Source organism: Vombatus ursinus, unplaced genomic scaffold, assembly GCF_900497805.2.
Source record: "Vombatus ursinus unplaced genomic scaffold, bare-nosed wombat genome assembly UNPS02014859.1, whole genome shotgun sequence".
Classification (NCBI taxonomy): Eukaryota; Metazoa; Chordata; class Mammalia; order Diprotodontia; family Vombatidae; genus Vombatus; species Vombatus ursinus.
This window is the reverse complement of record NW_020954637.1, coordinates 5,226,828-5,244,410: the sequence shown is the minus strand read 5'-3', so window position 1 is coordinate 5,244,410 and position 17,583 is coordinate 5,226,828. Positions and strand designations below refer to the sequence as shown.

Below are 17,583 nucleotides of genomic sequence, written 5' to 3'. Positions count from 1 at the left end.
TCTGCCTTAAGAGAAAGCCCGATAAATAACCCAGAAAAGAGAGACTCTAACAAAGCACTGCTTTACATGGGCTCAGGGAGCACAGAGAAGGGGAACCAAACTGAACTGCCTTTTGGCATTTCCAGATATTTGGCACTCTCGTGATCACATTTTTGTACAATCCATTCATTGAAGAAGATGAATCGCCACAACACCGGGAGGAGGAAAGAACGGGGATGGGGGCTCATACAACAAGAGAAGAAGGTTTTTTTTCCCCTTCCTCCTCCCCCCACATATAAAATTCAGTCCATGTGAACTGGAGCCTGGATTGCTTGCAAGCAGTCCAGAGAACACAAGCTTCACAGCACATTGAAAACAGAAGAAAACTCTTCCTAGATGGCATTCCTTAGGGAAAGTGGGTTGGTTTTGTTCTGTGGAGCGCACGCACATCCCACCAAGGAAGACTTTCCAAGGTGGCGGGAAAACGAAATAGAATAACTATCTATATATCTATATATAAGTCATTCTGGTTTTTTTTTGTTTTTTGTTTTTTTCGTTTTGTTTTACACACATCCAAAGATATGAATATTTTTGTAAAAATGAAACGGACAGCATTTCACATCTAAGTGCACAGAATCATTTTTGCCAGATGGGAATAATGTAAACAAAGGGCTGACTTTCAGGGCAGCCAGATCAGCAAAGGGGATGCCAGCCCCCCCCCCCACCGGGAACCCAGAGGCATTTTGCTGGGCAGGCGGCTGCTGCTGCTGCTGCTGCTGCTGCTGCTGCATTATTTAAAGTGGCTGGAAATCCAGGTCTAGAATTGCGCAATATTCATTGTATATAAAAGGAAACGCATATTAATTTAGACAAACAGCTGCAGCTGATGTCAATTTCCATATGAGTGTGTGTAAATCAATTAATTTATTGAATAATTTTTTTTTTTTGCTTTTTGTTTTTATTTCTGCAGAAGACCCTAGAGCCTTTCTGTCCTTGCTATGCTCACACCTCTTCTGTCCCCAGGCCTGACACAAGATACAGGTTGGTGGTGTGTCCGCATTGTGGACTGCAGGCTAGAGTAATGAAGATTTTTTTTTCAAAGTGCTTTTTTTTTTTTTTTTTGCCAATAAACTGTGTGAAGTTGCTGTGTTTGTTATCATCATTTTCTCCCTTAACTCAGTGTCTTTGGGGGCTTTAAACACCAGGAGGTGCCTTGTCTGTCATATTTTTCAGCACGTCATCAATCCTATCATCTTCAATAACAACTGTAAGGCAGAAAAGAGAGTGAAGAGTATAAGCAGGCCTTTTCTTCGGGAAAGGGGAGGGGGGAGGAGGAAAAGGAAGGAGGTCGAGGGGAGGGGGCTTCTCCCTCTCCAATAGATACCCACTAGGGCACTGAGCTCCCTCATCTCCAGCTTTCCTTAGCTTTCCTCTTCTGCCCACAAGCCTCTGTCCTTGTCAGAGCTACTCGGAGGGTGGGGGGACAGCCCAGGCTAGGAGGTATGGATTGCAGACTACCCAAGGGCTGGTGGGAGGGTAGTAGTGGCCCAGAAGGCTGACTCCCACCCGCCTGTACATCTACATACCTCCCCACTAGGGCTTATTTATTTGGAAAAAGGGCTCTACTGGCGCTGGAGGGTGGGGTGGGGGAGTGGTGAGGCACAGAGTTAGCTAGGCAAACAGCAGCCTCTCTGCTCTGTCAGCTCTGGATAACACGGCCAAGGGTCCCTGTGGGGCTGGGGGCGGGGGAAGGGGGAGGGATGAAGATGGCAACCCGGCCTTTGAGTTGACCTGGGCTAGGTTCAGAGAGGAGGGGAAGGGAGAAAGTGGGGGTGGGGGCTGGATTTCCCATGGGGTGGGGAAGGGGTGGGGAAATCCCTCTTCTGGTTCTCTCCTTTCTCACCCGTCACCCTAACTCGGCTCTCCCAGTCATGGGTGAGGGAGATGAGGAAGAGAGGGAGGCTGTCTTTTTTGCTTTTTGTGAGCATGTCCAGGAAGAGGGGGTACAACACGCAGAGGGCTCAGGTCTCCCTGGTCTCCTCTACCCCATCCCACCACCTTTCCCCAAGACCCCTAGGAAAGGCAACAGCAGGCAGAGGTTGGCTCTGCATTGCCACTGCGGTGGTGAAGAGGGGACTTTGTCCCTTTGCAGGCCCCCTCCCCCGTACTACCCCATGGGGAGGCCCCAAGTCCCTTAGCGTCCGGGGAAAGGACTCGAGGCTACACTGCGCAAAAAAAAAAAAAAAAAAAAAAAAAAGTTTGGCGGGGGCGGTGACCAGGCTGATCTAGCTGGGGGCCTCGGGGATGGCCCCGCTCCAGCTGAAAGCCGAGGCTCCTAGACTGGGATTGATCGAAGGGGGCAGAGGCCCGGAGACCGTGCTGGTTCAAACAGGCTGGGGCGTAGGGGGGATGGGAAGGGAGGAAAGGAAAGGAGGAGGGAGCACCAGCCCTCCCGCTGCTGGCCCCAGCCGGACCCCGCAGTGCGCCCGCCCTCCCCCCTCTCGGGAGACTCCCCTTTCTGGAGGGTCCGGAGATCCCACCAGCCTCTCTTTCTCTGGCCCTTGCAGGGCGCCCCTCCTGCAGCTTGTGGGTACCCCTCGGAGGTCTTCGTCTCTTCCCCATCCCCCAGCCTAGGGGAGCCCCCAGTGGGACCAAGACCCTCGTAAGCCTGCGTCTTTCCCTCCTCCCCTAGCTTCCGGGAGCACCTGGGGTGGGGGGAGGGTTAACTGTCTCGCTCCCCTTAACTGACGGGTGCCCCCGACCCCGACTTATGGGGGGTGATGCTGCATCCCTCGCCCTACTCCTAGCCTGTTACTGCCCCTGGGGTCAGAGCCCAGGTATGAAGAAGGGTGAGGCTCTGCTGACTGATCTCGGGAACGGGGAGCGCTAGGGATGGGGTTCAAACAAAGCGGGCTGCCCACTCCGGGATAGGGGAGATGTGAGAGTCGCCCCCCTCTCTTGTCCGCCTGCAGCACGCGAGGGGGGAATGGCCCGCGGAGGGGGAGAGGGGCTGGGCGCTCCCGGGGCTCCCTTACCTCTCTTGCTCCTGCCGATCTGGCCCAGTTTGGGCGGTCTCTTGTTCTGAGCCGCCCCGAAGAAGTTGTTGGTATCCTGCAGGCGGCACGTGAAGATCTGGCCCACGTCCCCCCCATCTCCATAGTGCCCCAGCTTTTCCTCGTTATACGGCAGCACTTCCGACATGTTCTCGCCCGGTGGTTCGGCACCGCCGCCTCCTCCTCCTCCTTCCCCGCCGGCGGACAGGGTCAGCGCTGGAGCAGGGGGGCGGCCGGAGAGTGGCGGTCCGGGGCAGGGGAAGGGTGCCCCGAGGCGGCGAGGTCTGGGGCGCGGGGTCGGGGCAGCCGGACCGCCGGGGGCCGCGGACTGGGGACAGGGGAAGCGGGAGAAGAGAGGGCGAGCTAGGAGAGAGGGAGCCCCGGGCGCCCGCAGCTTCGCTCCGACCGCCGCCGCCGCCGCCGCCGCCGAGTGCACCCTCCGCCCGCCGGGTGCGGTCACATCCTCGTCTCCGCCGAGCGGCTCCTCGGGCTCAGGAGGGGGTTATGCAGGGGGAGGGGGGCTGGGATCCTGGGGCGCAACGGGGGGGGGACTGAGCAGAGAGAGAGAGAAGGGGGATCCCCTTCAAGGCGAGCTGGGAAGGGCAGGGCAGGGCAGGGAGGAGGTGCAGGAGGAGGAGGGACGGGAGCCCCGGGGAGGGGGGGGGGAGCCGCTGGCGGCCCCTCTCCTGCTGCCTCGGCCGCCGAGGTGCTGCTGCTCCTGCTGCTGCTGCTGGTGGCGGCGAAGGTCCGGAGGAAGCTGATGGAGAGAGATGTGCAGAGACAGGGATTCGAGGGAGAGAGGGGGAGGGGACAGGGAGGAGGGGTGGAGAGGGAGAGAGGAAAGAGGGTAAGAGGGAGGGGAGGGGAAGAGAGGAGAGGAGAGATCCCTGGAAGATGAGTAACGTCACGGAGGGCCGGCCGAGCCTGGCCGCGCTCGAACTACGAGGGATGGCTTCCTGCTGGCGACACTCCCCGCTCCCAGGCCTGCCCCTTCTCCCCTCCCCAGGCACACTCTGTCCTGGCGGGGATCTCTCCACTGTGCGCTCCCTCCCCGCCCCCAGCTCCGCGGGCGGCCGAGTCCTGGGCTCGCCCCCTTCCCCTCCCCTGCCCCTCCCCTACCCCCTCCCCCTTCCCCCTCGCAGGGCCAGCCGCGCAGTGTTTACTCCGGCCCGGGAGGGAGCCAGGGCGCAGCGGCTCAGTGCCTCTTCCCAGGCCGCGGGGCCGCGCTACGCGATCTCCCCGGGTGCTTAGGCTCCGCCACCAGGATGCCTCTCCGTTGGAGGAGGATTATTAGTATTATTTCCCCCTGGGCTGGAGCTGGCCTCAGAGTGTGCTTCGAGGTCACAGCCCGCCAGCTGCACCCCATCCCCCATCCCCCATCACCACCACCCTGGCCCAGGGAGAGCCGAGCGCTTGGGAGACCCAGGCTAGGGAGGAATAGTTATTGCAATTTAGGGGGAAAGGCTTTTGTATGGGGAAGAGGGAGACTTTATACCAAAAGCATCTCTCCCTGTCCCCAGCGGACACGGTGGGGGCGTTCAGGGACACAGGCATGGGAAAGGGCTCTGATTTGATGGTTTAGGGGAGGGAGGCACTCCTCCCCAGGAGTGCCCACCTCTCCCCGGGACACGGGCTGGGGGTAGAGAGGGGAAATGATTTCAGTAAAATGCTAAGGGAATGGGACTGGAATTGGGGGGGGCACTCTGGTTTGGGGAAGGGCGAAGTCTTTACGGGAGTGTCGTATCAGGACAGAAGCGGGGGTGCATTATTGTAATACAAGCTTTGGGAATGACGGGGTCGAGGGGCGGCGATGCCTCTCCAGCAGTACCTCACCCCCTTCACTCCACGTTGGCCCCAGGAGAAGCCGAGTTCAGGGGTAGACACTGGAGGAAGAAAGGGCAATCGCACCTCCGGCCAGGGGAGCAGGCATTCACGCTTGGGGGCTGAAGAGGTGCAAGCGAGAGGGGAGTATAGCACGTCATTGCGTTCAGCTGCGGGGAGGGGAGTCGGGATTGGACAAGGGCAAGGCTTCTGGAACGCACACCTCTTTCTTCCCAATGCCCAGAGCCCCTCCCCGGGAGCTGCTGGCTAGTGAGGGAAACTGACCCCCACACCCCAACTCCCAGTGGCAGGGCTGCTGTGACTGGAGTACCAAAAGCGAAAAGGGGGTAGTTCATGATTAATGCACGGAATTGTCGTCTCCCTCCCCCATCCCCAGCCAAGTCCGCTCCCCTCTATCCTTGGGGGAGAGAGCGCCTTCAGTTGCTCCCAAGGAAGCTCTATTTCCTTTCATGCTCCACGGCCTCCTAGCCCCTTCCAGGCCAAGACAGGGCCTTTCCTCTCACTCTACCCCCCTCATAGCTCCGGAGGTAGGGGGAATGGGAGGAAGAGTCAAGCTGGTAAGTCTTCCCTCCCCAGCTGGTGCTCCTTGGTGTGGCCTTCAGGGAAGGTGAGGATTCCCTCGCTGGGGGATTAGGCAGGCATTTCCCGATCTATCCCTCCATCCCCCCCCCCATCTCCCGGGAGCCCGGAGGCTTTGAGCTCCCTAAAGTGAGGAAAGCCCTAAGTGTTCCTACCTTACCCACCACCCACCCCGACTCAGCACCTGCTCCTGTTCGGTGAACTGTGGTAACCTCTGCCCAGGGAACATCAGCCACCATTGGTCCTCTGAGAAGATCCTCCCTCCTTCCTGCCTCCCTCCCTTCCGTTCTATTTTCAATGTCATTTGGAAAAGGCTGAGGCCCCGGTGCAAGGAAGCACACCTGCTCCTCTGTTTTCAAGAGGAAGGGGAGGGGGAGAGTCTATAGTAGCTTGGAAGAGCAGAGGGAATCCCAGGGCTCTAAGAGGCTTGTCACCTACCCAGATGGCTTGCTAGGAGGAGGCCAAGGAGTGTGAAGGATGATCATTAGCATCCCGGAGTTCCGGTGACACCTGTTCTCCTATCCTACAGATGTTCTATTGGCTGGAGCTATCCCCCACAACAGAGGGGCAGTCATCCACCCAAGGTCACACAACCATGTTGGTAGCAGATCTAGGAAATTAATTCATGTCTGCCAATTCCATAGGTTCCTATCTTGTTTTAGCTACTACAGGGACCTCCCCAAGACACCTCAGCATAGTCAGAGTCCTGTCTGAAAGGAAGTTCCCAAGTACAAAATAGCCCCTTCCAATCCAGGACAGAAAACTGGAAGGGAGCACAGAACCAGGTTGTGATGAAAGTGGACTTGGAGTCAGGAGAAATGGGATCAGATCCTAGCTCCAACCCTTACTTACTTCCTGCCTTTGGGCAGGACAACGTGGTCTCGGTTACCTCCACTGTAAGACTGAGATAATAATTCTGGCACACAATCTACTTCACAATCCTTAGAATAACTTTGTTGTGAGGAAAGCTCTTTGCAAGACTTGGACAACTGTAGACATGAAAGCTGATACCATCTTTGCTCAGTGGGCATCAGGTATAAGGGAGACTCTTACACCCATTTCAGGAAGGCATTGATGTCCTTGGAACAGGTGCTAGAAAATCTCACTAGGAGAGAGGTGACCAAAAGGAAGAGGAAAGCAGCCCCACTCAGTCTCATTTTGCCTCTGGGGTCTTCAGACTCCCTAGCAAGATTTGTACTGTGAAAGGGCCTTCACCTCCAGGGACCCTTCACCCCCATGGCAAGCCAAGCCTCACAGAGCATCACAGGGCTGTCCTGGGCCCATTCACATTGCTAGGGAATCAAGGGAGACCAGAAAGCTGCACTATATCCAGTCAGTCATGGAATAGTAGACCTATGAGAGCCCTTAAGAAGAAAGAATGTCAGAATTGGAGGAGCCCTCAGAATATGGAATATTAAAGCTGGAAGAGACCTTAGAACATAGAATGTCAGAACTGGAAACGTGTAATGTCAGAATTTGAAAGGCCCATAGAATATGGAATGTCAGAGCTGGATGGAGCCCTAGGACAGAGAATGTCAGAACTGGGAGGGACCTTAAGACAGAATTTCAGAGCTGGGAGGGACCTTAGAACACAGGATGTCAGAGCTGGGAGGGTCCATAGAACACAGAATGTCAGAGCTGGAAGGGGCCTTAGAGCAAAGAATGTCAGAGCCGGGGGGATGGAGGATATAAAAACAGAATTTTATGTCAGCACTTTTGCTCAAATTCCAATATTCAACTTTTCAGATGGTAAACCCTTGGTAAAAGTCTGGGGATTCAGCTCATACAATGGGAGGGTAGAAGGGTCCTTAGAAGCCGTCTAGTAACATTTTTCAGATGAGGTAAATCAAGGTTCAAGAAGTGGAGATGGCCCAATGTCACAGCCAGTAAGTGGCAGTCAAGATGAGAGGCCAAGTACAAAGGGTTGGATGATGAGGCCACTGTCTCTGTCCTGCTTCCTCGCTTCATTCTGGGAACAGTGATCCAGTGAGTAGCTGCTATACCAGGTTGGCCGGGGCGGGGGCAGACATAAAGGAGCAACAATACTGCAGTCCTAAAGATCCTGCTATCTGACATTTGCACGGTGAGTTTAGCTCCACCCTAGTGCTGCAGATCAAGGATTGTGGCCCTCACTTTATTGAGGAAGCACAGAGAGGTCATGAATGGAGCCAAGGACATGACATGGCTCTAGCACAATGCCCAGCACATTGTGGTTGTTTAGTTGTGTCTGTGACCCCTTGAGGTTTTCTTGGCAAAGAAACTGGAATCATTTGCCATTTCCTTCTTCAGTGGATTAAGGCTAACAGAGGTTAAGTGACTTGCCCAGGGTCACACAGTTAGTAAGTGTCTGAGGCCAGATTTGAACTTAAGTCTTTCTGACTCCAGACCCAGCCCTCTATCTACCAAGCCACCTCAATGCCTCCACCTGGCACATAGTAGGTGCTTAATATACATGTTTGTTGAATTGGAAGCTTGGCCTTTTAGCTCATTGGTCCAGCACTCAATCTTTTTGTAAGCTAGCTTTTAAAATTTACACACACACACATACATGTGTGTATATATATATATATAGTCATATATGTATAAATGTATATGGATGTATATCACAACCTTGTGAAATTATAACCCTGCAATTATATATACAGATGAAGACTCCTGACAGTAGATATACAGATGAGACTGAAAGAATGATTTGCCCAGAGTTACACAGCTAGTAAGTGTCTGAGGAAGGATTTGAACTTAGAACCAGGACTTTATCCACTGGTTCATTGAGCTTGCTGTATAGAAGTCACAGTCCCCATCCTCAGGGCAGCTGGGATCCAGAGAACTTTGCTGTGCCCTGGGCTCAGACTCAAGCCCAGTATAGGGGGCAATTGGGAGATACTGTAGGATGGGAGTAGAGAGAATTCAATAATTCAAAAACACAGCATTTGCTAAGCGGTGATATACAAAGATAAACCAGGGCCTCTGTCTGCTTTCAAGGAGATTATATCCTGTTAGGAAAGCTACCACAGAGCACAGGAATCAATTAGAGAGGAAAGAATATTTTGTTTAGGACCACGAGCCTCTCCTCCTTTTGGCTGATGTCCTATTGTTTGCAGAGCACAATGTCTATCCTTCACCCATCCACACCCTCTTGAGTCTGTGTATTTGTGTGCATGTGTGTATACATACATACACACACACACACACACACACACATCATCATCATCATCATCATCATCATCATCATCATCCTGATGGATTGTAAGCTCCTTAAAGGCAGGAACTGCCTCATTTTATCTCTATATCCTCCCAAGGCCCAGGAAACTGGAACACTTTTACTTAGAGCTGTCAGACATTCAAACAGGTTGCCTTTAGAGATTGTGAGCTCTCAGATGCTGGAAGTGTCTGCATGGGAACTGAATGACCACCTCTTGGGATGCAGTGGAGGAATTTCCTGAGCTCAGGCAGGAGGCTGGATTATACCAATGGTTCTCAAACCATGATTCAAAGATGGGGGGGAAGGGGAGGTCAAGATGATTTTCATAAAAGTACTAAGATGTTCCAACTTCAAATGCAGTACATACAGGTAGATATAACCCACATAAACTAAAAGCTCTTTGGCAGGCGGGGTCCCCAGTGATTTTTAACAGTATAAAGGGGTCCTGAGACAAATGAGGTTGAGAGCTGCTCAATCATACAAGCCCCATCCAGCTTTCCTGTTTTGCAGAAGCCATTGAAGGGTGGCTGAGGGATGCAAGGAGGTGCTTGGTCTTCCTCAGGAACTCTCAGAATGGTATGATGGAACGGGGGCTTCCATCCAGAAAAGACCCAGGTTCAAGTCCTCCCTCTGACTTTGAAATCCTGGGCAAGTCACGCAACTTCTCAGGTCCCCAGACAACTCTCCAAGAGGAAGAGCCACAGAGGAGCTGTCCAGGGTGTGAGATGGTGGAGAGAGTTTCCTCACTGGAAGCTCCCTGAACCAAGGAAATCACAGATCTGTCCAGAACTCCCCACACCTCCCCACAAAAACAAATACATAAATAAATAAATCCATATTACTTACCAACAGGGTGATGAAAATCAAGTGATACAATGTACACAAAATGCTTTGGAAAGCTTAAAGCAATGTGTCAATTGTCATTATTATTATCACATGTAATTCTATACTACTATGGATCTCAACTATATTACTCCCCCCCTCAATAACATGCACTAGCTCCCTTTTACTTTTAGGATCAAATACAAATTCTCTGTCGGGCATGTCATTAAAGCCCTACCCAACCTGGCTCCAGCATTACGATCCAGCCAAACCATGCCCCCTTGCTGTTGCCTGAACTTAACCCTTCATCTCCTGTCTCTGTTGCTTTGCATGGGCTGCCCCTCATGCCTGAAATGCAGTCCCTCCTCATTGCCACCTCTAAGAATTCCTGTTTGAATCTTTAAAAATTTCTATCAAGTAACACTTTTTATGTGAGACCTTACCTGGCTACCCCTCCAGATGCCATTGCTTCCTGGCCACCTCCCCCAAAAGTTACATTGTCTTGAGTTTGTGTGTGTGTGTGTGTATACATACATGCATACACACATACCTACATACACACATCCCCTTCTGATGGACTGTAAGCTCCTTAAGGGTAGAAACTGTTTAATTTCATCTTTGTATCCCCAATGCCTGGCACATAGCACCTGCTTACTAAATGCTTAATGACTGATCATTCACTGATTTGGGTTCTCTCTTCCCCAGTATGGATAACAATAGTTAAGAGCCGTAATAATAGACATTGCTATGTTGATTTAAGGTTTGCAAAACATTTTACAAGTGCTTTATTTTATTTGACCCTTACAACAACCTTGTAAGGCTTGTGTGATTATTATCCCTATTTGACAGATGAAGAAAACTGAGGCTGAGAGGTTAAGTGACTTTCTCAGGGTCACATAGTAAGAATGAAGGATTTGAACTCAGGTCTCCCTGGCTCCAAGTCCAACACTGTAACCCCCTGTGCCATAAGCCAGCCCTATTCTGGTCCTATGAAGTTCTCATTCATGCCTTTCCATGAACCATGTAGAGAAGCTACCCGACATGGTAGAGATTTTACTCTGGATCTTGTGGGATAATACTTTAATTCTCCAAGAAGTCATGAGGTTTCTAAGTGTCGCAGTTCTCTCCACCAACACCGACTTCATTTCCTCTTTAGCAGGCCATTTTATTAGTCACTGTGGACCTAAAAAAACCCCTAACTGGCCAACCCCCTGGAAATGAGCTCCATCAAATACGGCCAGCTTGGACCCCCAATGGTAGGCTTATTTGTCCCATGCCTGGTCCCATACTTGAACTTTGTTTGGGTCTCAAGGATTTCTGTGATCTGACACCAACCTCCTTACCCAATTCCAGACTGACCTTTCTTACTCTTCTTCACAAACTCTACGATCCAGTCAGCCTCTAGTCCTTGTTCCAACCTCCAAACACTGTGCATAGACTTGGTATTCATTTTGTCTATATCGTTGTGGTCATCGTCATACAAGTTGTGTCTGACTCTTCATGACCCCATTTAGGGTTTTCCTGGCAAAGATTGGTTTCCTTCTCCAGTTCATTTTACAGATGAGGAAACTGAGGCTCACTAGTAGGAAGGACCAATTTGCCTCTTCACAACCTGCACCTATGCCACCTAGTTCAGCCTTTTGAAGCCAGATAAACATTTATCAAGAGTCTACCTTATGCCCAGCACTATCTCTTTTGATCTTTACAACCACCCTGGGAGTTAACAATAACCCTATTATTATCCCATTTTATAGGTGATGAAACTGAGGCAACTGAGGTTAAGTGACATGCCCAAGATCACACAGCTAGTTAATATCTGAGGTCAAATTTGAATTCAGGTCTTCTGGACTCTGGACTCAGCCCTCTATCCACTATAGCTATAGAATAAGATTAATCTCTTTTCCACATAACAGTCCTTCAAATACTTGAACACTGCTGTCATATCCCTTCCCCAACCCACCCCCATCTTTTCTTTTCAGGCTAAATATCCCCAGTTCCTTCAACCAGTCCTATACAACATGAACTCAGGTCCCTTTAACACTCTGGTTACCTTCCTTTAGATGCTCTCCAGTTTAACAATCAATCAGCAAGCATCCATAAAGTGCCTACTATGTGCCAGGCCAGAGCTTATCAATATCTTTTCTAATATTGAACACAATTCTTCAGATATGGCCTGACCAGTACAGAGGACAATGGGACTCTCACCTACTTATTTCTCTCTCTCTCTCTCTCTCTCTCTCTCTCTCTCTCTCTCTCTCTTTCAATTGGGGTTAAGTGACTTGCCCAGGATCACATTGCTAGTAAGTGTCAAGTGTTTGGTCTGAGGCTGGATCTGAACTCAGGTCCTCCTGACTTCAGGGCTGGTGTCTATCCACTATGCCACCTATGTGCCCCTCACCTCCTTATTTCTCAAAGCTCTATCTCTGTGCAGCCCAAGATCATATTAGCTTTTTGGTCTACCCATCACACTGCTGACTCACACTAAGCTTGGAGTCCACTGAAACCCCCAGATCATCTTCAGACAAATTGATGCCTCAAAACAATTCCCTTCATGCTTATACAGTCACTTTTTAAAAGCCACCTCAGCCTATAAGACAGGGGAGTTTACTTCACTCATGTGTGGTAGAGAGGCTGGTTCCCAAGTCCACAAAAGGTCACTCTGGGACCCTTCTACTCCAGTCCTCAAAATCCTGGTTGAGTCATAAGAACTGGGGAGAAGAAGAGAGTCTGGTTGCTGGAGCTTTTTTTTATTTAGGGCCTGAATGACTCACAGGAAAAGTGCTTTGAGGGGAGATGGTTTCTTAGAGCGAAGGGGGAAACATCCAACAGAGAGGAGTACAAAGAAAATGGGGATAATGAGAAAGAAACAGTGGAGAGCAGTGGAGGAAAGGCAGACTGAGAGATGGGGGGAGGCACAAGGAAACAGAAGGATTACAGCAGAAGGAACTGAACCAGCCCCCACAAAACAAAGGCAAGGGGCCCAGGGGAGAGACAGAGGCACCAGGGAAGCCTAAGAGCCAGGGGCTGGGGAGAAAAGAGAAAGAAAAGAGAGAGGGATGAGAAAACAGAGGTCTGAAAGACTGGACAAGACAAGACAAGCTGATCTCATAGCCTTAAGTACTCCCCTTACACACTGACCACTGCTTCCTACTGGATACTGTCTTCTCCCTCCGCTCCAAAGCCACCACTCCCCCAGCTCCCTCCTCCCTCTCCAAATACCCCCTTCTTTGCCTTCTTTCCCCAAGGAGCCCCATTTTCATCTTTCTCCATGATCTCTCCCTCACCAATCTTGTTCAGTCCCATAGCCTCAAATACCAACACTATGTAAGTGATTAATAAATTAATGAATCTATATTTTACAAGGCTTGACCTTGAGCATCAAACAGATATCAGACAATTTCCTTCAGGATCTCTCTACTTGCACGCTCCACTGGCACTCAAATTCAGCATGAAGAATCTTGGTGTGGTGAATGAATGGTGGGCTTGGAGTCAGGAAGACCTAGGTTCAAATCCACCCCCAGATAGTGACTAGTTCTATGACCCTGGGCAGGTCACCTAACCACTCAAAGCCTCAGTTTCCTCATCTGTAAAGTGAGGGGACTGGACTCCATGACCCTAAGGTCTCTTGCAACTCTTAAGTCTTGTGATCTACTATACAAAGCCAACTTTCATCTTTCTCCCTAAATCTTCTGACTTCACTATCTCTGCCTGAGCTACCACCATTCAATCTTCATCTTGTGTTCACAATCTCGACATTATCTTTGACTCTTTCCTTTGTCTTGACTTTCACACTAGTTTAGTGACCAAATCTTGTCAATTCTATCTCTGAAGCATCTCCTGAATCCATCTCTAGTTCCACTGTCTCACCCAAGTACAGCCCCTCACTCTGACCTGTTGAGATTATTACCATGGTCTCCTAACAGGTCAGCTGCCACCTCCATTCTCTCCTCCCTCCAATATTTCCCATATATTGCTGCCAAATTAGTCTTTCTTGCACAGACATTGGGTCATCTCTTTCCTCTGTTAAAAAAAAATTTTCCAGCTTGCACCCTTTTTCTTCCATGGTAAAATTCCAATTTGTTTGTCCACGTAGCGGGTAAGGAATGATTTGTCTGGTGACCGGCCCTCTTCACTGCCATCAATGTGCTTGGCACATAGTAAGATAAATGTGTAACCCTCACCCTTTTCCTTTCATTCTAGTGCCCAGCCCCATTTGTTGTGTGGGCCATCTAACACCAGAGGGCGCCCCAGGGTAACTGCCTAGCTCTGTCTGGAGGGATGGAATCTGCAGAGATAGTGAGTCTAGGAGCCTTATCACTTTTCTCTGGTCTAGGATTTGTTATGTGTGGATTAGTTCATCAAATCTCATGGCCTGCCCTCTAGGAAAACTAGACCCATGTGCCTCAATTCTCATTGTGTTTTCTAATTGGAAGGTAATAAGCTCCTACTATGTGCCCAGCGCCAAGTTAAGCCCTTTACAAATTCTATCTCTTTTGATCTTGACAACAACCCTGGGAGGTGGGTATTATTATTAGCCCTATTTTACAGATGAGGAAACTGAGGCAAACAATTATTAAGTGACTTCCCCAGGGTGATACAGCTAGGAAGTGTCTCAGACTGGATTTGAACTCAGGTCTTTTTGACTCCTGGCCCATCACTCTATCCACTGCACTACCCAGCTGCCATCATACACAACAGAAATTGCAGACATGTTATACCAGTCATTCAAGGCTCCCCCAGTATAGTAACATCTCAGCTTTCTATCGTCATCTCCCCTCCATGGGCTCTATACTTATAAATCATAGTTTGGTCAGACTACCTCTGTCTATTTTTTATATCTTAAATGGATCATACATTCTTGCACTTCCATACCTCTCCAACTTTACCTGATGAATCCTGTCCATCTCCTCCAGGAAGCCTTCCCTGATCAACCCCATTAATCCATCACAAATGCTCTTTTCCCACAAACCTCACTTTGTTTTGCACCCCTCATACATTTGCCATGTAATATGCATTATTATCTATTACCCGATTCAGTAAACATATATTCAGCAACTAAGTGTATAACAGATAGGAAACCAGATTTGGAATCAGAAAAACCTAAGTTCAAATCTTGCCTCAAATACTTACTATCTGTATGACACTGGACACATCACTTAACCTCTCTCTTCCTCAGTTTTCTCAACCACAAAATGGGGATCATAATAGCACCCACCTCCCAGGGTTGTTGTGAGGATCAGATGAGGTAATATGTGTAAAGTGTTTTTGCCAACTTTAAAATACAATATACATGTTAGATGTTAGTAGTAGTGTTATTAACACTAAAATGAAACCATCCCTGTCCAGGAGGAGCTTACATTCTTCCAGGGAGAAACAACAGATAATAAGTATCCTATTGAGTAAAAACAAAGGAATTTCAGGGGAGAAAGACCACTAACAACCACCAGGATCAGTAGTGACCATAGTGGTGACTTCTCTAAAGACAAAGCTGATCACTGATGAGAAGCCTCAGCTAGATTTTGAAGGAAGCCAAGGTGTCTAAAAGGAAGAAGTGAACATCCAGTGGTCTCAAGCAAAGCCAGCTCCAACAAAGGCTTGGGGAGAGGAGATGGGATGTTAAGTCTGAGAAATGGGACTGATTCCCCTACTAACTAAGGTTTCTGTCTGAGCTCCATGGGAGCAAGAAAACTTGTCTGAACTTTGTGATTCTCTTAGCTACTGCTCAGATGAACCTAAATAAAAAGAGGTTGGAGAACTTGGCTGAGACTGGTGTGCAGACCCAACACACTAGGAAACTGGGGCAAACCTGGACCAGGGGAAACTGATGAATGATTCTACTTGGCCATAGTGTGACCTTGAAAATACCCCAGGGAACATTAACTGTTCACTCAAACAAGGGATTCAATGAAGGGTGACCAGCGATGGTGAGAAGACAGAAGACCAGATTGTATGAGGATTGGTTGAAATGAAGACGGTTAGCTTGGAGAAGACGTAGGGGGAACATGACCCTTGTCTTCAAGGGTCAGAAGGGCTACCATGAATCCATCTTGTACCTGTTCTAACTGACCCCCACCCAAAGGGCAGAACTAAGAGCAGCCTTGGGAAAGCATATTTCTTTGGTTCAATTGTAGGGAGAACTTCCTAACTAGAGCTGTCCAAGGTGGGATGGGCCCCCTCTAGAGCCTCCTCCTCATTCACTGGGGATCTCTGGGTAGATGGCCATTAATTAGGGGTGTTGTTGAGAGGATTCCTATCCTATCACAGGTTGGCTAAGGTGATCTCTGAGGCCCTTTCCAGTTCTCTGATCCTGTTACGAGCTTCAGAAATCAACATTTATTTGGTCTTAATTCCCTGTTTTGTTGACGGAGGTTTCTTTTCAAAGCTTTCATATCTCTATACAAGCCCTCTAGTGTGTTGGGCCCCAAGAGACCACAGGAAGCTGAGATATTGGGTTCCTGCTTCTCCTCCGCCCAGGGCTGTTCTTATTCCTGAAGTAAAGCTTGGGATCATTGATCTAAAGTTTGACTGGACCTCCCTCAGAGACCATCGAGTCCAATCCCTTCATTTTTCACCACTGAAGAAACCTAGGCTCAAAGTTAAGTGCTTTGCCCAAGATCACACAGGTGACAGAGCTGAGATTTGAACTCAGGACCTGGGACTCCATAGTGAACCCGGATTCAAATCCTGCTTCAGACACTTAAAACCTGGGTGTTCCTGGGCAAGTCACTGACTCTCTGGGTCTATTTTCTCATCTCTCAAACGTGGATGATAATAATAGCATGCATCTAACAAGATGGGGAGGCTCGAATGATTTATGCAAAACAGGTTGAAAACCTGATAGCGTCATATAAATGTGATATTATTGCTATTTTTACTCATCTCCCGCCCCTACCCCACCCTGGGCCACAGGTTCTAACAGACAGTGGTTGGAAAGGAGAAAAAGAGAGAGAGAGAGAGTGTGTGAGTGAGTGTGCGGTGGGCAGGAGGTGGCATCCTTTCTGTCCTCCCTCTAGGGTCTGTCCTAAAGGAAGGAGTCGGCAATGGAGTAAGTCTTCGAATAAGACAGTGGAGCCCAGTTCCCGCGCCGACCTTGGGGCAACATTGCCACCTCGTGGCCAGTGGCAGGAAGGCAGAACTGGAAAAAGCTTGCAACCTCCATTTTTTTTTTTTCACATCAACAGAATTATTCTCAAAAATCACAGAATTTTAAAACATAGAATGGCGGAGCTGAAGAGGATCTTACTTACAATAAAGAATGCTAAGGTTGGAAGGGACTTGAAAATATAGAGTATCACAGCTTAAAGGGCCAGCAGGGCCAGAAGAGACCTTACACCATAAAATGTCAGAGTGGGAAGTTCCTTAGAACAGAATATTAGGCCTAGATGAGACCTTAGAACAGAAAAGGTCAAAACTGGAAGGCATCTTAGAACAAAGAATTCCAGTGCTGAAAGAGACCTTAGAAGAGAGAATATCAAAACCGCAATGGACCTTAGAGAACAAAATGTGAGAGCCGAAAGGGACATAATTTTTTTAAATAAAGAAAAAATAAAAACCCAATATATCAACTAATTATGAGAATATATGCAATGTTACATACTCATAGCCCCCTTAATTCTTGGGACTCTTTTCTTTTTTTTTTTTTTTTTTTTGAGGCAATTGGGGTTAAGTGACTTGCCCAGGGTCACACAACTACTGTTTGAGATTAGATTTGAACTCAGGTCCTCCCTCTCCAGAGCCAATGCTCTAACCACTGCACTACCTAGCTGCCCCTAAAAGGGACTTTAGAACATAGGATATTAGAAGTGAGGGGAGCCTTGGGGAGATCATTTAACCTAATTTCCTCAGATGGGCTATGAAATGGCTGCCACAGGCCCAGGCAACCCCATCTCCACTCCTTCCTGGAGGTGGCAAATGTAAGCTTGTAGAACCCAGAAATGGGAATCCTCCAAGACCCTTTCTTTGGTAAACTCAGACTGGCAAGATACAGTGGCTCACTGTCCTCCCTCCAGACAGACTGCCATGACAGCAGAGGGAGGCCAGCCATAAATGCAAACACCTTACTGCAGCGATCACCTGGGGATTCACAGACTATGGGACCTGAAAATC

The 17,583-nt window shown here is 49.3% G+C and overlaps 1 protein-coding gene across 1 annotated transcript; it reads right to left on the bottom strand.

The window, feature by feature from the left end:
• Positions 1–1,083: 1,083 nt before the first annotated feature.
• Positions 1,084–3,311, bottom strand: CAMK2N1 (calcium/calmodulin dependent protein kinase II inhibitor 1). The gene is made up of 2 exons (XM_027841328.1): positions 3,015–3,311; positions 1,084–1,244 (listed from the first exon to the last, which is right to left on the bottom strand). The coding sequence occupies exons 1-2, from the start codon at positions 3,178–3,180 to the stop codon at positions 1,174–1,176; spliced, it is 237 nt and encodes a 78-aa protein (XP_027697129.1). The 5' UTR covers positions 3,181–3,311; the 3' UTR covers positions 1,084–1,173.
• Between the last annotated feature and the right edge of the window lie 14,272 nt (positions 3,312–17,583).